A 27,300-nucleotide genomic window follows, 5' to 3' on the forward strand; every position below is an offset into this window, starting at 1 on the left:
CCACCGTTTAAGTTCCGTATTTATTTTAGTTTAATAGAGTGAGTTTATCAACACTTTTAGCAGCCACTGTTTACGTTTCGTATTTCTATTACATTAATAGTAAGTACTTTCATTAGCCACTGTTTACGTTCCGTATTTCTGTTAGTTTAATAGTAAGTTTAACACTTTCAGGAGCTACCGTTTATGTTCTGTATTTCTGTTAGTTTAATAGTAAGTTTAACACTTTCAGGAGCTACCGTTTATGTTCTGTATTTCTGTTAGTTTAATAGTAAGTTTAACACTTTCAGTAGCCACTGTTTGAGTTCCGTATTTCTGTTAGTTTAATAGTAAGTTTAACACTTTCAGGAGCTACGGTTTATGTTCTGTATTTCTGTTAGTTTAATAGTAAGTTTAACACTTTCATTAGCCACTGTTTACGTTCCGTATTTCTGTTAGTTTAATAGTAAGTTTAACACTTTCAGGAGTTACGGTTTATGTTCTGTATTTCTGTTAGTTTAATAGTAAGTTTATCAACACTTTTAGCAGTCACTGTTTAAGTGTCGTATTTAATGGCAGTGTTATCCATATCCGATAAGATTGTAATTTAATAAAAGCTGTTTTATGAAACTGATTAACCTGCATCGATTGTGCGATTAGAATAATAACCAGTAACTATCTTATTAATATCTGTTCAGGACGTTTCGTTTCGCCAGCGCAGGTCTTCATTTGGACCTAAAATGTCCTTCAAACTTCCTTGGAATTAAATAACAAGTTTTCAATATATTCTTCTCTGAGCAACAAACCATAATCTTATTTCACACATGATAGAAACAGACAACTTGTGGGGTCATAACTGCGAGTTGGCCTTCGTACTCGTGACGTCATAAAAGTACCTGTTTCATTCTACGCCGCCATATTGGACGTCAAACATTCCGATCTAACAGTAAACGCCAATGTACATCAATACAAGATATAGAAAAGTTTTACACACTGTAAACGGCGCATACGCCATTCTTAGCGAAAGATACGTCTGTGGTATCGAAGAGCTAAACATTATTTCGATAAATCTCTCTTTATATACTTTGCTAAGATCAGTACGAGATAATAGTGGTCGTTTGTAGAACAGATATAAACGTGTTCACAAACCGTGTTTGATTCACTACGTAAGTCCGACAAAAAGCATTTTAAAGTCAAACTTCTAAATCGTGGACAACACGTAAACTTAATAATTTTAAATTCCTCCAATGCGTTAACGAAACTTGTTTTAGGAAAATAATTTCCTTCCAGCAAATACACTCAAGATTTTCGGTTACTTAGCTTTAAACAGATCGGTGTAAACAGGACAATTTATACATGTAGCAACACAACAGTCTCAATATGAAATTATTTTAGTTATACGTCTAACAACATAACTTCAATATGAAATTAGTTTATTTACACATGTGGCAACATAATTTCAGCATGAAATTAGTTTATTTATACGTGTAGCAACATGGCAATTTAAACATTGTGCTGGTATGTTGAAACGTACAATATTCACACGATATCAGTTTGGTGAAACGTTTAACAACAGAAAATGCACATATCATAGTGAGAGAAAATGGAACATAGTGCAAAAGAATCGTATTAATACCATACTAAACTACAAGGTATACATAACATATCAAAGTGACTTAATACCTTACTACAAGGTATACATAACGGATCAAAGTGACTTAATACCTTACTACAAGGTATACATAACGGATCAAAGTGACTTAATACCTTACTACAAGGTATACATAACGGATCAAAGTGATTTAATACCGTACTACAAGGTATACATAATGGATGAAAGTGACTTAATACCATACTAAACTACAAGGTATACATAACGGATGAAAGTGACTTAATATCTTACTACAAGGTATACATAACGGATGAAAGTGACTTAATACCTTACTACAAGGTATACATAACGGATGAAAGTGACTTAATACCTTACTACAAGGTATACATAACGGATGAAAGTGATTTAATACCGTACTACAAGGTATACATAACGGGTGAAAGTGATTTAATACCGTACTACGAGGTATACATAACGGATGAAAGTGATTTAATGCCTTACTACAAGGTATACATAACGGATGAAAGTGATTTAATACCGTACTACAAGGTATAGATAACGGATTAAAGTAATTTAATACCGTACTACAAGGTATACATAACAGATGAAAGTGATTTAATACCGTACTAGAAGGTATACATAACGGTGAAAGTGATTTAATACCGTATTACAAGGTATACACAACGGATGAAAGTGATTTAATACCGTACTACAAGGTATACATAACGGGTGAAAGTGATTTAATATCGTACTACAAGGTATACATAACGGATTAAAGTAATTTAATACCATACTAAAAGGTATACATAACGGTGAAAGTGATTTAATACCGTATTACAAGGTATACACAACGGATGAAAGTGATTTAATACCGTACTACAAGGTATACACAACGGATGACAACGGATGAAAGTGATTTAATACCGTACTAAAAGGTATACATAACGGTGAAAGTGATTTAATATCGTATTTAAAGGTACACATAACGGGTGAAAGTGATTTAATACCTTACTGCAAGGTATGCATAACGGGTGAAAGTGATTTAATAACGTACTACAAGGTATACATAACGGATGAAAGTGATTTAATACGTATTACAAGGTATACATAACGGGTGAAAGTGATTTAATAACGTACTACAAGGTATACATAACGGGTGAAAGTGATTTAATAACGTACTACAAGGTATACATAACGGGTGAAAGTGATTTAATACCGCACTACAAGGTATACATAACGGGTGAAAGTGATTTAATAACACTACAAGGTATACATAACGGATGAAAGTGACTTAATACCTTACTACAAGGTATACATAACGGGTGAAAGTGATTTAATACCGTACTACAAGGTATACATAACGGATGAAAGTGATTTAATACCGTACTACAAGGTATACATAACAGATGAAAGTGATTTAATATCGTAATACAAGGTATACACAACGGATGAAAGTGATTTAATACCGTACTAAAAGGTATACATAACGGGTGAAAGTGTTTTAATACCGTACTACATGGTATACATAACGGTGAAAGTGATTTAATATCGTATTTAAAGGTACACATAACGGGTGAAAGTGATTTAATATCGTATTTAAAGGTACACATAACGGGTGAAAGTGATTTAATAACTTACTACAAGGTATGCATAACGGGTGAAAGTGATTTAATAACGTACTACAAGGTATACATAACGGTGAAAGTGATTTAATAACGTAGTACAAGGTATACATAACGGGTGAAAGTGATTTAATTACGTACTACAAGGTATACATAACGGGTGAAAGTGATTTAATTACGTACTACAAGGTATACATAACGGGTGAAAGTGACTTAATAACGTACTACAAGGTATACGTAACAGGTGAAAGTGATTTAATAACGTACTACAAGGTATACATAACGGGTGAAAGTGATTTAATACCGTACTACAAGGTATACATAACAGATGAAAGTGATTTAATAACGTACTACAAGGTATACACAACGGATGAAAGTGATTTAATACCGTACTACATGGTATACATAACGGTGAAAGTGATTTAATATCGTATTTAAAGGTACACATAACGGGTGAAAGTGATTTAATACCTTACTGCAAGGTATGCATAACGGGTGAAAGTGATTTAATAACGTACTACAAGGTATACATAACGGTGAAAGTGATTTAATAACGTACTACAAGGTACACATAACGGGTGAAAGTGATTTAATTACGTATTACAAGGTATACATAACGGGTGAAAGTGATTTAATTACGTATTACAAGGTATACATAACGGGTGAAAGTGACTTAATAACGTACTACAAGGTGTACGTAACAGGTGAAAGTGATTTAATAACGTACTACAAGGTATACATAACGGGTGAAAGTGATTTAATACCGTACTACAAGGTATACATAACAGATGAGAGTGATTTAATAACGTACTACAAGGTATACACAACGGATGAAAGTGATTTAATACCGTACTACAAGGTATACATAACGGATGAAAGTGATTTAATACCGTACTAAAAGGTATACATAACGGTGAAAGTGATTTAATACCTTACTACAAGGTATACATAACGGGTGAAAGTGATTTAATACCTTACTACAAGGTATACATAACGGGTGAAAGTGATTTAATACCGTACTACGAGGTATACATAACGGATGAAAGTGATTTAATACCGTACTAAAAGGTATACATAACGGTGAAAGTGATTTAATACCTTACTACAAGGTATACATAACGGGTGAAAGTGATTTAATACCTTACTACAAGGTATACATAACGGGTGAAAGTGATTTAATACCTTACTACAAGGTATACATAACGGGTGAAAGTGATTTAATACCGTACTACGAGGTATACATAACGGATGAAAGTGATTTAATATCGTACTACAAGGTATACGTAACAGGTGAAAGTGTTTTAATGCGACAGTGTGTTAAAGGTAAAGACATTGTGATCAAATATTAGAAGTAAAAAACACTCTTAAACGTTTTGGTAATTACGTTCACAAACTATTTTCATGATTTTATCTTATTTATCCACCGAGATTTCGGCATTTATAACTTGTGTACTATTTGATGGCTTAGCTTCTATTCATTTGTTAGGTGTGTGTGAAGGCATTATATATGTTAGAGATTTAGACTTTTCGATATTAATTAGCTCCGTATCTACACCGTGTGTCAGAGTTTCACGTGGGGAGAGAAGTAACGTACTTGTACTGCTGTGAATCTAACAGTGAGGATTGTGCCGTGTGTCACAGAGTTCCAAGTGGAGAGAGAAGTAACGTACTTGTACTGCTGTGTATCTAACAGTGAGGATTGTGCCGTGTGTCAGAGTTTCACGTGGGGAGACAAGTAACGTACTTGTACTGCTGTGAATCTAACAGTGAGGATTGTGCCGTGTGTCACAGAGTTCCAAGTGGAGAGAGAAGTAACGTACTTGTACTGCTGTGTATCTAACAGTGAGGATTGTGCCGTGTGTCAGAGTTTCACGTGGGGAGACAAGTAACGTACTTGTACTGCTGTGTATCTAAGAGTGAGGATTGTGCCGTGTGTCACAGAGTTCGAAGTGGAGAGAGAAGTAACGTACTTGTACTGCTATGTATCTAACAGTGAGGATTGTACCGTGTGTCACAGAGTTCCACGTGGGGAGAGAAGTAACGTACTTGTACTGCTGTGTATCTAACAGTGAGGATTGTGCCGTGTGTCACAGAGTTTCAAGTGGGGAGAGAAGTAACGTACTTGTACTGCTGTGTATCTAACAGTGAGGATTGTGCCGTGTGTCACAGAGTTCCAAGTGGGGAGAAGTAACGTACTTGTACTGCTGTGTATCTAACAGTGAGGATTGTGCCGTGTGTCACAGAGTTCCAAGTGGAGAGAGAAGTAACGTACTTGTACTGCTGTGTATCTAACAGTGAGGATTGTACCGTGTGTCACAGAGTTTCAAGTGTGACAGTGAGGATTATACCGTGTGCCACAGTTTCGAGTGTGACAGTGAGGATTATACCATGTGTCACATTGTTTCAAGTGTGGCAGTGAGGATTATACCGTGTGTCACAGTCTCGAGTATGACAGTTGGTAGTATCTTTATTAAAACGTTCTTATTAGTTTATGAACTTAAACTTTCAGACCCCTGTGTTGTACAATTTCATTATGGCTTCTTTTGTTTGTTTGTTTGTTTTGGAATTTCGCACAAAGCTACTCGAGGGCTATCTGTGCTAGCCGTCCCTAATTTAGCAGTGTAAGACTAGAGGGAAGGCAGCTAGTCATCACCACCCACCGCCAACTCTTGGGCTACTCTTTTACTAACGAATAGTGGGATTGACCGTAACATTATACACCCCCACGGCTGGGAGGGCGGGCATGTTTAGCGCGACGCGGGCGCGAACCCGCGACCCTCGGATTACGAGTCGCACGCCTTACGCGCTTGGCTTCATTATGGCTTCACGACTCTTGTTTTGTTGCGCCCTCCCGCGATCATATTTCACGTTGCATGTTTTTCGCCCTACATTTTCTGCACTACTGCCCTATTCCTCGGGAAAGAGAATTTTAGCCATTCAAATATTTACTATTTAGTGGATTTTGGGGGGGGGATAAATTTTTTTTCTGCCACCTGGTTGTTCATACTATTACTAAAATAAGTTGGTTATTATCAAAAGACTGTGGAAAAGATTAGTATATAATTCATAAAACAGACTGATTTAATAAGGCAGACACTATAATATGTTGCAAGAGGCATGCAAACATCTCATGTTTACAGGGCTGTAGTTTAGTTGAAAATTGTATCACATGTTATTTTAAACCGATTCTAAAGTGATCTTTTTTATGCTGTAATTTGTTCACCTCTTAAGAAGGGTCGCACCAGCAGTATTTAAAAATGCACGAGAGTTAATGATCCTTCTGAAGACGTTGCAAAATGGATATAAACAAAAGAGGGCGTAACATGAGTGTGACGTCACACGCTCTGGTGTATCCTAGAGCAAGTGAATAAGTAAGTAAGGGTTGTTCAGTCTTCTAAACTCAGTTGCTGCGCAGTATCATTTGTCCATGTGGCAGGCAGGAGTTGCCACCCCACCCCACTAACCTGCCCCTCCCACACTCTTCTTGTACTTTTACTGTCAAACTTCGATAACCCTAGACACTCGGGATTCAGGGACATTTTTTTTCCGCGCTGTTATGTCATGGTAACTTGTTTGATGATTATACGAAGCCTACTAATTAGTCAGTGTTAATTAATTTGAGCACATTCATTCAGAGTAAAGTACCTAAATATATGTTGTGTAAAATGTGACAATATTTAGATATGAAAAATGTAACAATAAGTAGCACATTCAAACGCCTGGTTTACATTTCGCAGTTAAGCCTAACATAGGTGTAACGCAAACTAGTTCAAGACGAATGTGTACGGATATGGTTAATTAGGCTTAGTCATGCTCACAGATTTTAATAACTGTAAAATCGAGAAAGCGAGCGAAAGATCTGATTTCAGCTTATCAATCAGATAAATCAAGTCGCATCAGGCGACAACTGACCCACAACATCTCGCCACAATATCCCCAGACGCGCCACTTTTACTCTACTTTACAGATTAGCCCTAAAACAGTGTTCACAGCGAGAATTTGCTATTGATTTCTCAGAGAAGAAACATGTGCAATTCACTTTCTGCCTTTGGTATGAGATTAACGGCAGATGCTTTAGTATGTTCAGACGTCACAAGGTTTACTTTCCATCCAAGCTTTTCCATTTGGTTCTTGGTAGTAATCGTCATTTCAATGAGAACGAGCCTAGAGGCGCACGCGCCCTAGCGTTCCTTGTCGAGTATACTAACAGCAGAGCCTTGGTTGCCATCTGTTGTCTCGGTGTTTTCAAAACTTTCATACACACATTATTGGCTTGGTTACTAACAGGCATTTTCTACGTTATATCACCAGTAAACCCAGGTCAGCTCGTTTAAAACAACTGATATATTAACGGTGATAAATTAAACAAAATGTAATTTTTATTTAGGTTGTAAGACATCACAGCCACTGAACCATACATACAGTTGTTTGTTTTACTGCTCGTTTATAAGCCCAATGCTACACAATAGGCTATCTGTGTCGTGACACCCCCGAGCATCGAGACCTTGTTTTTAGCATTATACGGACTTATCGCGGATACGGTGAGGGACGTGTATCAGGTTTCAAAAAGTACACAAACAAAAGTTTCAGACACCAGAATTACACTTCATCATGCGGAATACACATTAGTAATGAAACAACAACGGCGATATTCATGATAGTGACAACACAGTTCAATACTTGTTGAACAATCTGCAGCAGGAGGTATTACATCTGTTAAAATCCCAAAATATTAATAACACTGACACTTCTCATTAATGTTTCAACATTCGTAGGAAGGTAGGAAGTCTAATGTTAACAGTGACTTCCATGGTGTCAGACACTTCGTTCAATTCACTAATCTCGTGTTGTTCACCTGTAATAGTGTTAGAAACTTCATTCAATTCACTAATCTCATGATGTTCATCTGTAATAGTGTCAGACACTTCATTCAATTCACTAATCTCATGATGTTCATCTGTAATAGTGTCAGACACTTCATTCAATTCACTAATCTCATGATGTTCATCTGTAATAGTGTTAGAAACTTCATTCAATTCACTAATCTCATGATGTTCATCTGTAATAGTGTCAGACACTTTGTTCAATTCACTAATCTCATGATGTTCATCTGTAATAGTGTTAGACACTTCGTTCAATTCACTAATCTCATGATGTTCATCTGTAATAGTGTCAGACACTTCATTCAATTCACTAATCTCATGTTGTTCATCTGTAATAGTGTCAGACACTTCATTCAATTCATTCATCTCATGATGTTCATCTGTAATAATGTCAGTCACTTCATTCAATTCACTAATCTCACGTTGTTCACCTGTAATAGTTACTTTGATAGAAAAACAACCAGACTACAACATCATTGTATATTATCATGTAGATATGTAGTACAACATGATTGTATTATAATGTAGATATGTAGTAAAACATGAATGTATTATAATGTAGATATGTAGTAGAACATGATTGTATTATAATGTAGATATGCAGCACATGATTGTATTATAATGTAGATATGTAGCACAACATGATTGTATTATAATGTAGATATGCAGCACAACATGAATGTATTATAATGTAGATATGCAGTGCAACATGATTGTATTATAATGTAGATATGCAGTGCAACATGATTGTATTGTAATGTAGATATGTAGTATCACATGAATGTATTATGATGTAGATATGTAGTATAACATGATCGTATTACAATATAGTTTCTGTACATGTTGTAACGTATGAAGAAGCTAATTAAATTCTAAGCAACATATAAGAAGATTAAGTTAGGCCTAAATGATGTATATACTTAACATTGGAATGACGTACTTTAGCAGACAGTGAACAAATGGTTCATACTTCTTTCCTTAATGTATTTACTTAACATTGGAATGACGTACTTTATGGTTCTTTCTTTAAAATAAACTACTTTGGTATCATGCGAATCTCGTTCTTACAAATGACGTCTATCTCAGGTACTCAGATGTGTTGAAAGTTTATAAAACACACGGAATTTTGTCTGTAATTGTTGTTGTAACAGTTGGCCTATGGTAAGTTCATGATAAAAGATGACCAGTAAACACTGGTGGACTTTGAAGAATAAAAGACTTATATAAATTGTTTTTATATTTTCTGGAAACTCACCTTATCAGCGACATCATGACACTTAGAGCAGTAAGTGTCATATTTATAACATCGGTCACAAGAAGGAGTTAACAACCAACAACATTAAAACAAGCAGTCGGTGATCTATTAATCTCATGAAATGTGGTCATCCAGGCTTTATACAATAAGAACCAAGAGACAGCTAATAAAATATAAGCTCTTTATGAAGCAGGGTTCTGTTATTTGATGCATGAAGTGAGTTTAGAACCAACCAATACTTAGCTACACAACTTCATTCAGCGATGAAACTTATTGAAAACAGCACTTAATGATGTTTCTTATTGGTAATTGGTTGAAACGTGGAACTTATGCCAACTTTCTTAACAGAGGCAGCTGGGCCTGAAATGGCAGAGTGTCTAGATGCACCCCATCATTATGTAATAAAATATTGCATACTTTAAGTAAATCGAAGGCTAAGTGCTATGAAGGTCGCAGCCCAGAAACAAGTTCTGGCCTTGTTTTTTAAAACCAAAAACTGAACCCATCGCTTTCTGTTCCAGTCACTCCCCCTCTGTCTCCAAAGTTTTAGACCTGTACCTCGACCGACGACCCTGTTATTTCCAGGAATGTGTTGTAATGGCGTCAACCAAGGTGAACATGTTATGGCTACTGTGTTCGTTCCACCCTTGTGATCACCAATAACATGTCTCTGACCTCTGGCACTCTCGGCTAATTACTCTTATCTTCGGGAAGTTCCGACTCAAATATTTGACACTGATCTCAGATGTGAGAAATTACACTGCGATCTATACTTAGAACATCACTAATATATACATATACGTATGCTGGTTTGATATGTGATATTACACTGGGCAGGTGCCAACCACCATTTGTTGGACTGGTCAGGTGCTTTTTGAAAGTTACGTAAAATTACACAACGACTATCAACTGTACCTAATTCTGAGTGAGTAGGAACAAGTGGACGTTCATGTCTGACCCAGCTTTACCATAACTCACAAAAAACAGCCCCAAAAAGCGGGAAAAGGACACAAACCGTGAAACCTTGGATCTACAGTCCGTGTCATTTTTCATATTTTATTATCAACTAAAACCTTTAACGTTGGTTCTAATATCTAACATGTCATGAGCTTCATAATCACATTACGACTTTATAAAGCACTTCTACTTGCTAAAAGAAGATTTAAAAATATTGTCCACAAAAGGATATCTAACTGAAACATAAAGACACTGATATATTAGTAGTAAAGTGTAAGTTTGTGGATTAATTTGTAAATCAGTATGTTTATCTCCTTGAATTGTTCACTATCATTCTGTAATAGATCCCCCATGGGTCAGAATGTTGAAATTCAGGATTAGTTTCTGTTCCTAAAGTATACAATTAGCCAGCTCTACTCTGTTCACCACGGGGAGTCGGGTCTTTGGTTTGAGCGTTGCATGTTCGTATATTTTCTATACATCCGCCAAGGGAACATTAAATAAACTTCCCAAATAATATACAAAATTTTCAAATGCTAGTCAAATGTCTGGGTCATGTAAGGCTTTGTTATACTGATTTCAGCTTAAAATAAATAGCCTGTGTCGGCTTGGGATTATGGCCGAAAGCACATCGTTAATAGCAAAAAGTGAGAAAAAAAGAGAAATCGCTGAATTATTTAAGTTTGTATTCAATTAAAAACTAAATCCACGAATCAAATAGTTTTATTATATCGAGCTTTTGCTGAATTCGAATAAATTAAACTACTTTTCTATTTTCAGTATTTTTTAAATTTATTTTTATCATTTTTCTCTAAAGTTGCGATTATTTCGGGTTTATCAAATCATATAAATGATCACTGATTAATTATAACTGTAATACAATACCCTACCCGCGTACAATTGATTATATTAAACATATAACTCATTCACTCTGCTACAAATATTACCAAGCGTACGTTTGATTACATTAAACATATATAACTCATTCACTCTGCTACAAATATTACCAAGCGTACGTTTGATTACATTAAACATATATAACTCATTCACTCTGCTACAAATATTACCAAGCGTACATTGGATTACATTACACATATATAACTCATTCACTCTTCTACAAATATTACCAAGCGTACGTTTGATTACATTATACATGTATAACTCATTCACTCTGCTACAAATGTTACCAAGCGTACGTTTGATTACATTATACATGTATAACTCATTCACTCTGCTACAAATATTACCAAGCGTACGTTTGATTACATTACACATATATAACTCATTCACTCTGCTACAAATATTACCAAGCGTACATTGGATTACATTACACATATATAACTCATTCACTCTGCTACAAATATTACCAAGCGTACGTTTGATTACATTATACATGTATAACTCATTCACTCTGCTACAAATATTACCAAGCGTACGTTTGATTACATTATACATGTATAACTCATTCACTCTGCTACAAATATTACCAAGCGTACGTTTGATTACATTACACATATATAACTCATTCACTCTGCTACAAATATTACCAAGCGTACATTGGATTACATTATACATGTATAACTCATTCACTCTGCTACAAATATTACCAAGCGTACATTGGATTACATTACACATATATAACTCATTCACTCTGCTACAAATATTACCAAGCGTACGTTTGATTACATTATACATGTATAACTCATTCACTCTGCTACAAATATTACCAAGCGTACGTTTGATTACATTACACATATATAACTCATTCACTCTGCTACAAATATTACCAAGCGTACGTTTGATTACATTACACATATATAACTCATTCACTCTGCTACAAATATTACCAAGCGTACGTTTGATTACATTATACATGTATAACTCATTCACTCTGCTACAAATATTACCAAGCGTACGTTTGATTACATTACACATATATAACTCATTCACTCTGCTACAAATATTACCAAGCGTACGTTTGATTACATTACACATATATAACTCATTCACTCTGCTACAAATATTACCAAGCGTACATTGGATTACATTACACATATATAACTCATTCACTCTGCTACAAATATTACCAAGCGTACGTTTGATTACATTATACATGTATAACTCATTCACTCTGCTACAAATATTACCAAGCGTACGTTTAATTACATTATACATGTATAACTCATTCACTCTGCTACAAATATTACCAAGCGTACGTTTGATTACATTACACATATATAACTCATTCACTCTGCTACAAATATTACCAAGCGTACGTTTGATTACATTACACATATATAACTCATTCACTCTGCTACAAATATTACCAAGCGTACATTGGATTACATTACACATATATAACTCATTCACTCTGCTACAAATATTACCAAGCGTACGTTTAATTACATTACACATATATAACTCATTCACTCTGCTACAAATATTACCAAGCGTACATTGGAATCATTTTACAAGTCTGGAAGAAGAAACTTATATATTGAATAACTTTTGTTGTTTTGAGTACTTTCAGTGAGCGAGAGTCAATTATATTCATGTTGCGTTAATTAAGGATTAGGTCGTTTGTGTTAGGCACAAAAGACTATGTGCGCCGTGCACCACGGGGATCGAAACCCAGCCTCTAGCAGTATAAGCCCCCAAATATATCGCTGTGCCACTATGGGTGGGATTAAAGTTCATTATGGAAAAGCACATATATGAGAGAACACTTATAAAATTACATGTATTTGTTTAATAACTATTTTATTTTTCTACAATTTAACCTCACAAGTAGGCTTCGCAAGCTTCAATCCGAAATTACTGTACAGCAGAACTACGCTAAATGATGAAATACAATATAGAAAACTTAAACTATCATATGACGTCACAGTGTGATCACATTTCATGAATCTTAAGATTGCTATTAGAAACTTACTGAAAGATTCACAGTGTGATGTTCCAGATATTACCATCTACCTTACATATTGTGTAAACAAATATATGTTGTTGTAGAGAATATGACAAAATGTTTAGAAATTACTTTCATTTCGTCGAAAAAATATAGGAACTGGACGAGCGAAAATGAACCCCTACACTTCCTAGTCTTTCCAGTATTTATAACAAAACGTTGAGTTGAACAGTTTAGATCGAATATTTTGACATATTTGAAAACTTGCGTTCAATAATTTAATTTCATTAAATATCTTATCATATTTTGTTTCATCCAAAGCAAACAGTAAAAGCTATTTCTGCCGAATAATTTTACTTAGGTCATGATGGCCAAATATAAAGTGGGAAGTAACTGCGCCACTTGGTGGACATTATTGGATGTGTCACTTTTCATCTAAGACCTCCTTTATAAAAGTCACGAAGCACTTGGGAGGTGCAGCCTATTTCAACTTTGTTCGTCATTAAGGCGCCATCTGATGGACATTCTTGGATGTGTCACTTTTCTAAACTAGTTCCTTAAGATTTCCTTTACAAATGTTACTTGGCTTTCTATTCCAGTACAACTTACATACTGCTGTGTAGAGACAACGAAGTACAACTTACATACTGCTGTGTAGAGGCAACCAAATACAACTTATATACTGCTGTGTAGAGACAACCAAATAAAACTTACATACTGATGTGTAGAGACAACGAAGTACAACTTATATACTGCTGTGTAGAGACAACGAAATACAACCTACATACCGCTGTGTAAAGACAACCAAATAAAACTTGCATACTGATGTGTAGAGACAACGAAGTACAACCTACATACTGCTGTGTAGAGACAACGAAATACAACCTACATACCACTGTGTAGAGACAACCAAATAAAACTTACATACTGATGTGTAGAGACAACGAAGTACAACCTACATACCGCTGTGTAGAGACAACGAAATACAACCTACATACCGCTGTGTAGAGACAACCAAATAAAACTTACATACTGATGTGTAGAGACAACGAAGTACAACCTACATACTGCTGTGTAGAGACAACCAAATAAAACTTACATACTGATGTGTAGAGACAACGAAATACAACCTACATACCGCTGTGTAGAGACAACCAAATAAAACTTACATACTGATGTGTAGAGACAACGAAGTACAACCTACATACTGCTGTGTAGAGACAACCAAATAAAACTTACATACTGATGTGTAGAGACAACGAAGTACAACCTACATACTGCTGTGTAGAGACAACCAAATAAAACTTACATACTGATGTGTAGAGACAACGAAGTACAACCTACATACTGCTGTGTAGAGACAACGAAGTACAACCTACATACTGCTGTGTAGAGACAACCAAATAATACTTACATGCTGATTTGAAGGAGAATCTGTCTCGTTGTGCAGCACAGACAGCTAATAACCGGTAACCGAGGTCAAGGTCAAACCCCTGCTGGGCAGCTACCTTGTTAACCACCTAAAACAAAAACACATCAAATTCATGAAATCGAATTATTTCTATCTTAAGCTAATGGAAAGAGCAGAACTCAGACAACAGAAGACAGACCCGAAGAAACAGTGTTGTGACTTATCCAAGAATTATATTTATTACTTACTCATAGAGGTAGTAAAATTTACCAAAACAGTGGGTCAGTGAAATTTATTGATGCAATTGGTCAGTTAAACTTCAAACGATACAGAGAAACACTGGAACTTACGAAATGGGAGAGTAAAATATACTGGACAACTCTGAGCTTCTTTTAATAACAGAAATTCACAAAAAGTATACGACTACAAAAATTAGAAACAAGAAGCACACACATTGTTAAATTGTATTTAACAGTAAAATAATGTGTTTGATTACAGAACGTATCTATACAGGTAAAACACGATTCAGGCTTAATATTGTCTACAGTCGTTAAAACAAAACAACCAACAAACAAAGATGTCGACTGTTGAATTTGACTACCTGTAAAGAGCACGAGGTATCGAATAGACGCAAGATAGGTACACATATTGTGCTACTAGACGTATTGTTGGGGAGAGGGTAAAACTGACTGACTGAATGTTTACAGCAATCGACTGACTGATTAGTTGTTTACCGTCACAGACAGACTAGTTGCAGATTTGGTGTCATAAGAGAAACACAAAAAGATTGGCTGATGAACGGATGCGGTAAGTTCAAAGAAAGAATTCTTTAGGCTGAAGTACACAAATTGTGTACAGTGGAATATTGGTAAGTAAGTACAACCTTAAGATTCCAGCAACCAGACGTCGTTACAAAATCGATAGAATGTTTGTTTGTGTTTTACAAGATTAAATAGAAGTTGAATTTTACACAGTCTGTCAAATGTAATAACGAAATTATTAAATAACAGGTATCGTGTGTCAATATAAACCATCAGTTTAACACAATGACAGAACTACTGTTTATTTATACCACAGATCTGTCGCAGGTATCGTGTGTCAATATACACCATCAGTTTAACACAATGACAGAACTACTGTTTATTTATACCACAGATCTGTCGCAGGTATCGTGTGTCAATATACACCATCAGTTTAACACAATGACAGAACTACTGTTTATTTATACTAAAGATCTGTAGCAGGTATCGTGTGTCAATATACACCATCAGTTTAACACAATGATAGAACTACTGTTTATTTATACCACAGATCTGTATCAGGTATCCTATGTCAATATAAACCATTAGTTTAACACAATGACAGAACTACTGTTTATTTATACCATAGATCTGTAGCAGGTATCCTATGTCAATATAAATCACCAGTTTAACACAATGATAGAACTACTGTTTATTTATACCACAGATCTGTAGCAGGTATCGTGTGTCAATATACACCATCAGTTTAACACAATGACAGAACTACTGTTTATTTATACTACAGATCTGTAGCAGGTATCGTGTGTCAATATACACCATCAGTTTAACACAATGACAGAACTACTGTTTATTTATACTAAAGATCTGTAGCAGGTATCTTGTGTCAATATACACCATCAGTTTAACACAATGATAGAACTACTGTTTATTTATACCACAGATCTGTATCAGGTATCCTATGTCAATATAAACCACCAATTTAACACAATGATAGAACTACTGTTTATTTATACCACAGATCTGTCGCAGGTATCGTGTGTCAATATAAACCATTAGTTTAACACAATGACAGAACTACTGTTTATTTATACCATAGATCTGTAGCAGGTATCCTATGTCAATATAAATCACCAGTTTAACACAATGATAGAACTACTGTTTATTTATACCACAGATCTGTAGCAGGTATCCTGTGTCAATATAAACCATCAGTTTAACACAATGATAGAACAACTGTTTATTTATACCACAGATCTCTAGCAGGTAACCTGTGTCAATATAAACCATCAGTTTAATACAATGATAGAACTACTGTTTATTTATACCACAGATCTGTAGCAGGTATCATGTGTCAATATAAACCATCAGTTTAATACAATGATAGAACTACTGTTTATTTATACCATAGATCTGTAGCAGGTATCATGTGTCAATATAAACCATCAGTTTAATACAATGATAGAACTACTGTTTATTTATACCATAGATCTGTAGCAGGTAACCTGTGTCAATATAAACCATCAGTTTAATACAATGATAGAACTACTGTTTATTTATACCACAGATCTGTAGCAGGTATCATGTGTCAATATAAACCATCAGTTTAACACAATGATAGAACTACTGTTTATTTATACCACAGATCTGTAGCAGGTATCCTGTGTCAATATAAACCACCAGTTTAACAGAATGATAGAACTACTGTTTATTTATACCACAGATCTGTAGCAGGTATCCTATGTCAATATAAACCATCAGTTTAACAGAATGATAGAACTACTGTTTATTTATACCACAGATCTGTAGCAGGTATCCTATGCCAATATAAACCACCAGTTTAACACAATGACAGAAACTGTTTATTTATACCACAGATCTGTAGCAGGTATCCTATGTCAATACAAATCACCAGTTTAACACAATGATAGAACTACTGTTTATTTATACCACAGATCTGTAGCAGGTATCGTGTGTCAATATAAACCATCAGTTTAATACAATGATAGAACTACTGTTTATTTATACCACAGATCTGTAGCAGGTATCGTGTGTCAATATAAACCACCAGTTTAACACAATGATAGAACTACTGTTTATTTATACCACAGATCTGTAGCAGGTATCCTATGTCAATATAAACCACCAATTTAACACAATGATAGAACTACTGTTTATTTATACCACAGATCTGTAGCAGGTATCGTGTGTCAATATAAACCACCAGTTTAACACAATGATAGAACTACTGTTTATTTATACCATAGATCTGTAGCAGGTATCCTATGTCAATATAAACCACCAATTTAACACAATGATAGAACTACTGTTTATTTATACCACAGATCTGTAGCAGGTATCGTGTGTCAATATAAACCATCAGTTTAATACAATGATAGAACTACTGTTTATTTATACCACAGATCTGTAGCAGGTAACCTGTGTCAATATAAACCATCAGTTTAATACAATGATAGAACTACTGTTTATTTATACCACAGATCTGTAGCAGGTATCATGTGTCAATATAAACCATCAGTTTAATACAATGATAGAACTACTGTTTATTTATACCATAGATCTGTAGCAGGTATCATGTGTCAATATAAACCACCAGTTTAACACAATGATAGAACTATTGTTGTTATTTTTTCCTCATTGTTTCAATGACTGTGATAACTTGAGAATGTTTTTTTTTATGTTTGTACAGATGTAGTTGGGCTGTAAGTAAACCTATATATCGACTCAAACCCCTGTTTGACGTATGAAATATTACTGTACAATTATGTGTTACATATATTAATGACATGAAATGACCACCCCTTCTCTTGAACGGTGACATTTATCTAGATAATTCCTGTGAATGGGTGGACTTGTGAGTGACTTTCATTCACTTCCATGAAAGACAGTAAAACATTGTATGTCTATAAAGTACAATTGTGATAAAATAGTGTAACTCGAATACTTTCATTAGAAAACAACAGAACACTGGATTTCATGACACTTCTCCGATAAGAAACTGAAACATGTCACTGTTTATAAAATGAAAGTTTAAAAACTGGTGAACCTGACGATGACCGAAGAAGGTGGAAACGTTGTTCGCTCCTCTACGTAAAAAAATTTCTCAACCCAAACGAGCCGTTTTTACATATATAGTGATCTACTGTAACCACGAGCTGCCCTCCTTTAGGCTTACCTTTATCAACGAGTTGTAGAAATGAATGACTGTCACGTGATAGCAACTGAAATAGTGAGTGTGTTAGGTGACAAGTTTCGTGCCACCAAGGTGCAAATCGAGAGCCCTGAACATTAGACCGTGCTTGGCTTTGGTGAAGAAGAAATTACGGGGTTTTCAAAGTTAGTTCAGTGCTTGATGGTTAGTTAGTTCGGTGTTTATACATCGTATGATCCTGAAGTCTTGTAACATGCTCGAATACAATCACATGCAACGTCTGTCATGTGATCAACAGTATCCAATCACAAGAGTTCTCAATTCATTATCATTATAAAACAGGTCAAATTCCTTTGTTACGTTTTAACATTTCGTGTATTAGAGATTTTCTACAACGTAAGACAGATAGATGTTACTGGTTGTAAATAAGCTACCCACCGATTAGGAAGTTAGAATATTTCATGTTTATAAGGGCCAAATACCCCGAATAATCTGTACCATTATCTGGTCGAAGGAAAGACACAAACAGCAAGAACTGCTAACAAGGTTTACCACATTGATCTTGGGTTCAAGGTAATAACATCACAAGCGAATTATTCCAACATCACAAGCGAATTATTCAAACATCCTGTCACATTCCTGCCTTTGTCCTCTCTAATCACAACATATGATAATGTGTCAAAATAAATCTACTATAACTTTTCTGTTTCTCTGTATTTATTCACAAGTTTACCATGTTTCTACAATATCTTCAAATGTATTCTTAACCCTAATGTTACCAACCGGATCCACTGGCCTTCCAAAAACAACTTTCTTAAGTATATATGTCCCCACACCAGTGGCACAGCGGCGTGTCAACAGACTTACAACGCCAGATAACAGGTTTCGATAATTGTGGTGGGTAAAGCACAAATAACCCACCAGGTGGCTTTGTGCTAAATTCAAAACAAATTTCTTCTCCACCAAACTTCTCGTGAGTCACACACACACGCACGCAAATAAACAACAGTAATTTTATCATCATTGTCACAATCTTGTAACTGTTTTCGGATAATCCCATAAAACAAACCGAAGTCTATCTGTGCTATTTGTATATAATTTTCAAACGATGGACTAGAAGAAAGTGCACAACAAACCTTCCAAATTACATAGAATAAGTTTGTTTGTTTTTTTTGCACTGAACACTAGGCCACGGCTAACCCTAAAATGTTCACAATAAATATATAAGAACACGAAATTTAACAGATGATTTGATGAAATTGCAAATATAAAACTAATAATGTTAGAAAATTAACTAGATTCTGTTAGAAAGAACCGTAACAACTTACCATCAGACAGCTGATTAGATTGTGTTGAAAAGAAAGAACTGTAACAACTTACCATTAGACAGCTGATTAGATTGTATTGAAAAGAAAGAACTGTAACAACTTACCATAAGACAGCTGATTAGATTGTATTGAAAAGAAAGAACTGTAACAACTTACCATTAGACAGCTGATTAGATTGTATTGAAAAGAAAGAACTGTAACAACTTACCATAAGACAGCTGATTAGTATGTATTGAAAAGAAAGAACTGTAACAACTTACCATTAGACAGCTGATTAGATTGTATTGAAAAGAAAGAACTGTAACAACTTACCATTAGACAGCTGATTAGATTGTATTGAAAAGAAAGAACTGTAACAACTTACCATTAGACAGCTGATTAGATTGTATTGAAAAGAAAGAACTGTAACAACTTACCATTAGACAGCTGATTAGATTGTATTGAAAAGAACTGTAACAACTTACCACAAGACAGCTGATTAGATTGTATTGAAAAGAACTGTAACAACTTACCATAAGACAGCTGATTAGATTGTATTAAAAAGAACTGTAACAACTTACCATAAGACAGCTGATTAGATTGTATTAAAAAGAACTGTAACAACTTACCATAAGACAGCTGATTAGATTGTATTAAAAAGAACTGTAACAACTTACCATAAGACAGCTGATTAGTATGTATTTAAAAGAAAGAACTGTAACAACTTACCATAAGACAGCTGATTAGATTGTAGTAAAAAGAACTGTAACAACTTACCATTAGACAGCTGATTAGATTGTATTAAAAAGAACTGTAACAACTTACCATAAGACAGCTGATTAGATTGTATTGAAAAGAAAGAACTGTAACAACTTACAGTTAGACAACTGATTAGATTGTATTAAAAAGAAATAACTGTAATAACTTACCGTTAGACAACTGAGTAGATTGTGTTCGAATACCTTCTGGAAAGCTCGTGTGTCACTGCACCACTCCAACAGTTCTCTCGCTGCACTCTGGAACCCCGTTGGCGATCCTAATGCCTGAATGCCAAGAACAAAACACCTGACATTTCGAACTTCTGAGAGTATATAGACACATATCAGCGTACAGTTTTAATATGATATTCAATGGTTTTGTTTATATTGGCCATTACACTGTTGCCCATGGGCTACAGAGAGCGTTATAAAGCTATGAAGTGGATTTCTTTAAACTCGGTTCCTGTGGTAACGTTTAAAACCCAGTAAATTGGGAAACATAACAGACAATTTGTACCTTGAGATCATGTGATGTTTTGGTTGTATATATATAAGACCTCGGTCTGGTTATATACGTAGTGACAACGTGATATACACAGTATCTATGACAAGTCAGTTAAGTTATATATAGAGCGCCTAGACAATGGTACCTGTGGTACCTAGATGAAGATAGGGCAGAGGTTAAGTTCTAGTGAGTATGTTAAGTTTATATATAACACCCAGGTGTAAAGGTGTGACACATAATTTAATGTTCAAATTATAAATAATCTAGTTGGCCCATCAGAGTAATAAAGACAGTAAGTACTTGATAGATCCCAAATCCCACAAGTTAAGTTAAAAGTGACAAGAAGAGAACCAAGAATAAAAATACTACACTGGAATTATATTAGCTATCTACTAATGACCACCACTAGTTCCAATTCAATGCTATTGAGAAAACAGGACAAATATGGTTGTGTTGATAATACTTTCTGTTTATGTCCATGTAACTACTTATATATATAAATATAAAAATACTGTATGTTTATGTCCATGTAACTACTTATATATATAAATATAACAATAAAGTATGCTTTATGCCCATGTATCTTCCTATCTATATAAATATAAAAATACTTTATGTTTATGTCCATGTAACTACTTATATATATAAATATAACAATACAGTATGCTTTATGTCCATGTATCTTCCTATCTATATAAATATAAAAATACTGTATGTTTATGTCCATGTAACTACTTATATATATAAATATAACAATACAGTATGCTTTATGTCCATGTATCTTCCTATCTATGTAAATATAAAAATACTTTATGTTTATGTCCATGTAACTACTTATATATATAAATATAACAATACAGTATGCTTTATGTCCATGTATCTTCCTATCTATATAAATATAAAAATACTGTCTGTTTATATCCATGTAACTACTTGTATATATAAATATAACAGTACATGTCCAGGTAATTACTTATATATATAAGTACCTTAGTATTGTGTAGTTTCTGTCCGTAAGGAAGGCTGTACATGTGTAAGTAGAGTCCGTGTAGTTTTGTTGTTTTTTTAAACATTTTCCATGTTTCAGCTCGTATTGGCTGAAGTTCCCGGTTCTGCGTAATGCACTAAATCGAAATGTTGTTACGGTCTCAGATATTTGTCGGGAGAGGCTTAACGACAGAAACGTTGAGGGATTCTCCGATAGGTAGGGCGTCAGTTAAACCTCTAATAAGAGTAGTACGACACCTATGTACGGTTTTGTCTCTTATCTGTGTTATAAAAATCAAAACGGTGAGTTTGTATACAAATAAATCAACGACATTAAACGAAAGAAAATAAATTAAAATATGCAATAAGGTTATTTGTAAAATTGTATCTTTAAAAACCAATCTATAACGTGAGAAGTCTAACGTAAGGTATACGACATTATAATTTTTCAAGTAGTTTAGAGGACTGTTAGGGTTAGAAAATAAGCTGCATATGAGACTTTTACATTCCTGTTTATTTCTACGTAGTTTTTATATCCTTTATTACCACTAGAAATCTGTTCTTATAATACAGAATATTTTCCAGGCAATATAATAATAATTATCGGAAAAAGCAAACGTTGTAACACGGCAAAGAAAAACAGTATTGAAACTTATTTTATAAGAGTTTTTTTTGTGTTTTTTTCGCGCCAGTCGGTGACGTCCCAGCAGCCTTCTCGGCTCCGAGAACAACGTTTAGTGGAAGTATAACATGACGTGTTATCACGCCATGAATGCAGGACGAACAGCTTAAACACTGAATATTTTATTTCGTACTTAAAGCCGTTGTGTAGAAGTCGCTGCATCATATTGATTGGAACACAAACACAACAGGATACCTTATACAGGCTTTTCTCTGAGGAAAGAAAAAAAAAAACATGAATACGACATGTTTGAAGAGTAGCACTGCAGGCCAAAAACTGATTCCAAAATATAGTTTTGATATAAACTCGCAGAGACCACTGACACATGGAAACAATTACTCCACTACTTGTAGGTTCATCTACTGGGTCAAATTTTTTACCTTTCGCAAAGACGCAGCACAATATTTGACATATCTTCATTGTTGAAATGTATAAAGAAAGGTTTCACTTGATGGAGTTTACGATTTTTACAAACATTATAACACACGTTGTATTCAATCTCCTGAACTACAGAAGCAAGATTTTCATTTAGCGATATTTCAAACGTTAGGATAACCTCACGTGCAATTTGCTTGTGCTAACCTACTAAATTTTACAGTAACCTGTATTAAGATGACGTTATGGTCCAAAATTTTAAAATCACTTACGTTAAGGTGTGCTGTTGGTAGTCTCTTACACACATTACAGTAACTTACGTTAAGACATGCTGTTGGTAGTCTCCTACACACATTACAGTAACTTACGTTAAGATGTGCTGTTGGTAGTTTCCTACACACATTACAGTAACTTACGTTAAGATGTGCTGTTGGTAGTCTCCTACACACATTACAGTAACTTACGTTAAGACATGCTGTTGGCAGTCTCCTACATACATTACAGTAACTTACGTTAAGATGTGCTGTTAGTAGTCTCCTACACACATTACAGTAACTTACGTTAAGATGTGCTGTTGGTAGTCTCCTACACACATTACAGTAACTTACGTTAAGGCATGCTGTTGGCAGTCTCCTACACACATTACAGTAACATACGTTAAGACATGCTGTTGATAGTCTCCTACACACATTACAGTAACTTACGTTAAGACGTGCTGTTGGTAGTCTCCTACACACATTACAGTAACATACGTTAAGACATGCTGTTGGCAGTCTCCTACACACATTACAGTAACTTACGTTAAGACATGCTGTTGGTAGTCTCCTACACACATTACAGTAACTTAGTTAAGACGTGCTGTTGGTAGTCTCCTACACACATTACAGTAACTTAGTTAAGACGTGCTGTTGGTAGTCTCCTACACACATTACAGTAACTTAGTTAAGACGTGCTGTTGGTAGTCTCCTACACACATTACAGTAACTTAGTTAAGACGTGCTGTTGGTAGTCTCCTACACACATTACAGTAACTTAGTTAAGACGTGCTGTTGGTAGTCTCCTACACACATTACAGTGACTTAGTTAAGACGTGCTGTTGGTAGTCTCCTACACACATTACAGTAACTTACGTTAAGACATGCAGTTGGTAGTCTCCTACACACATTACAGTAACATACGTTAAGACATGCTGTTGGCAGTCTCCTACACACATTACAGTAACATACGTTAAGACATGCTGTTGGTAGTCTCTTACACACATTACAGTAACTTACGTTAAGACGTGCTGTTGGTAGTCTCCTACACACATTACAGTAACTTACGTTAAGACATGCAGTTGGTAGTCTCCTACACACATTACAGTAACATACGTTAAGACATGCTGTTGGCAGTCTCCTACACACATTACAGTAACATACGTTAAGACATGCTGTTGGTAGTCTCTTACACACATTACAGTAACTTACGTTAAGACGTGCTGTTGGTAGTCTCTTACACACATTACAGTAACTTACGTTAAGACGTGCTGTTGGTAGTCTCTTACACACATTACAGTAACTTAGTTGAGACGTGCTGTTGGTAGTCTCTTACACACATTACAGTAACTTACGTTAAGACGTGCTGTTGGTAGTCTTCTACATATTAGAATCACTTGCCACAGTGTTAGACGTTACATTATACACGATAAGTTCTTCCAATGAGAACAGTTTTTGTTTTATTGTAAGCAGATATAACTGGTTGTCCTCTTAATAAAAATCACAATATACGGTATATGACGGACAAACCTTCTTAATTTGAAACAACGTTAGTATCACCAACTCTTTTAAAATACAAAAGTTTCAGTGAGTGAATAAATCTAAAATACAGTTGTACTTGAAACCTGGTTAATCAAAAGTACCTACAAGTGCCACCTGTAGAGTGTTTCGTAAACACAGAAAATAACAGATAAATTAAAGAAAAAACAAATAGATCTCACAGATTCTACTGTGTGAAACTTTTATTACAGAATTCTTAACAATTTAAATATACCTTTACTTACGGTTGATATTTGGAAACAAGATAAATGTCCTCTTAAAGAATGTTCGAGCGGAAATCGAACGAGCGACATCAACTAATTAGAATATTTACGCTTAATGAAGGCGTTTCTCCTGCGATAAACACTGAATATTGTCTCCTTTACATGCGGCTTCTCCAAAGTGGCTTATCTGCAAATCTGTAGGATTACAACACTAAAGATCGGGTTTCGATACCCATGGTGAGCCGATCACTGATAGCTCATTGTGTAGCTTTGTGCTTAACAAAAACCAAACCTTCAGATGGGAAAATCCCAATAGACTTTTACAATGATATTGATTTGTTATCGTATAATATTTATCGTTTCTGTAGCAACGGAAAACGAACATATTTCAGTGACACGATGCTTTCTTTAGCTAATCAATCACTCAACAAATGATACATATTTTGATAGTTCGAGGAAGTGTGACTCAATTTCACCCGTAAAACCTACCAGAATCTGACAGAGACCTAGTTTCGTCGTGGAGAAAATACTCAATGTGACAGGTGATAAATACACTAATACAGAATAGTTATTTGATACAACTGACATATACAAACGTTTAACGTTCAGCTCTTTAGACGACATGATTTGTCTTATAGACAATATTTATTTTACAGACGACATGATTTATCTTATAAACGACATTATTTATCTTACATGATTTGTCTTACAGACATTTATTTTACTGAAGACATGATCTTACAGACAACATGATTTGTCTTATAGACATTTATTTTACTGAAGACATGATTTATCTTACAGACAACATGATTTGTCTCATAGACATTATTTATCTTACATGATTTGTCTTATAGACATTTATTTTACTGAAGACATGATCTTACAGACAACATGATTTGTCTTATAGACATTTATTTTACTGAAGACATGATTTATCTTACAGACAACATGATTTGTCTCATAGACATTATTTATCTTACATGATTTGTCTTATAGACATTTATTTTACTGAAGACATGATCTTACAGACAACATGATTTGTCTCATAGACATTATTTATCTTACATGATTTGTCTTACAGACATTTATTTTACTGAAGACATGATCTTACAGACAAAATGATTTGTCTTATAGACATTTATTTTACTGAAGACATGATTTATCTTACAGACAACATGATTTGTCTCATAGACATTATTTATCTTACAGACAACATGATTTGTCTCATAGACATTATTTATCTTACATGATTTGTCTTATAGAAATTTATTTTACTGAAGACATGATTTATCTTACAGACAACATGATCTGTCTCATAGACATTATTTATCTAATAAACACTGTCTTACAGAGGGCATAATTCAACTTACAGACAACATGATTTGTCTCATAGACATTTATTTTACTGAAGACATGTTTTATCTTACAGACAACATGATTTGTCTTATAGACATTATTTATCTTACATGATTTGTCTTATAGACATTTATTTTACTGAAGACATGATTTATCTTACAGACAACATGATTTGTCTCATAGACATTATTTATCTTACATGATTTGTCTTATAGACATTTATTTTACTGAAGACATGACTTATCTTACAGACAACATGATTTGTCTCATAGACATTATTTATCTAATAAACACTGTCTTACAGAGGGCATAATTCAACTTACAGACGACATTATTTGTCTTATAGACGAGATTATGTATAATTATCTTACAGATAACATGATTTGTCTTATAGACATTATTTATCTCATAGACGACATGATTTGTCTTATATACGACCAGTAAGTCCTTACAAACGATTTAGTTCTTATAATTCTTAGTCTTTCTTATAGAAATGAAGCAACCTTTCCTATAGAGACTTGCATAGATCACTTTTAACTGTACAAAACAAAACATTGCAACAGTACAAGTTAGCATGGGCTAGATGCTAGTTATTCGTTCAAAATATACCATATATAGTCACTTTATTATAGTATATATAACACGGATGTTAGATCGCTTCACAAAGCTACATACAATCTAAACTCTTGAGACACTAGCTGCGGGTATGAGAAAGCCAATCACTAACATTGTTAGTTTAAACCTGAGAAATAAAACTAATAA

General features: G+C 34.5%; 1 protein-coding gene across 4 annotated transcripts in view; it reads right to left on the reverse strand.

Moving 5' to 3' along the window:
* The window catches only part of LOC143256173 (zinc finger MIZ domain-containing protein 1-like), a 188,381-nt gene that overhangs the window by 109,882 nt on the left and 51,199 nt on the right, over window positions 1-27,300 (reverse strand). For 3 of the 4 annotated variants that reach the window (XM_076513017.1, XM_076513018.1, XM_076513016.1), the window contains 2 exons: window positions 20,788-20,901; window positions 14,625-14,730 (listed from right to left, as the gene is read on the reverse strand). In XM_076513017.1, coding sequence (XP_076369132.1) covers window positions 14,625-14,730; window positions 20,788-20,901 — 220 coding nt within the window. Of the gene's footprint in view, window positions 1-14,624; window positions 14,731-20,787; window positions 20,902-22,110; window positions 22,390-27,300 lie in introns of all 4 variants that reach the window. The other variant, XM_076513015.1, reaches the window with a different exon arrangement.

The sequence above is a fragment of the Tachypleus tridentatus genome, chromosome 7 (assembly GCF_004210375.1).
Source record: "Tachypleus tridentatus isolate NWPU-2018 chromosome 7, ASM421037v1, whole genome shotgun sequence".
Taxonomy (NCBI): Eukaryota; Metazoa; Arthropoda; class Merostomata; order Xiphosura; family Limulidae; genus Tachypleus; species Tachypleus tridentatus.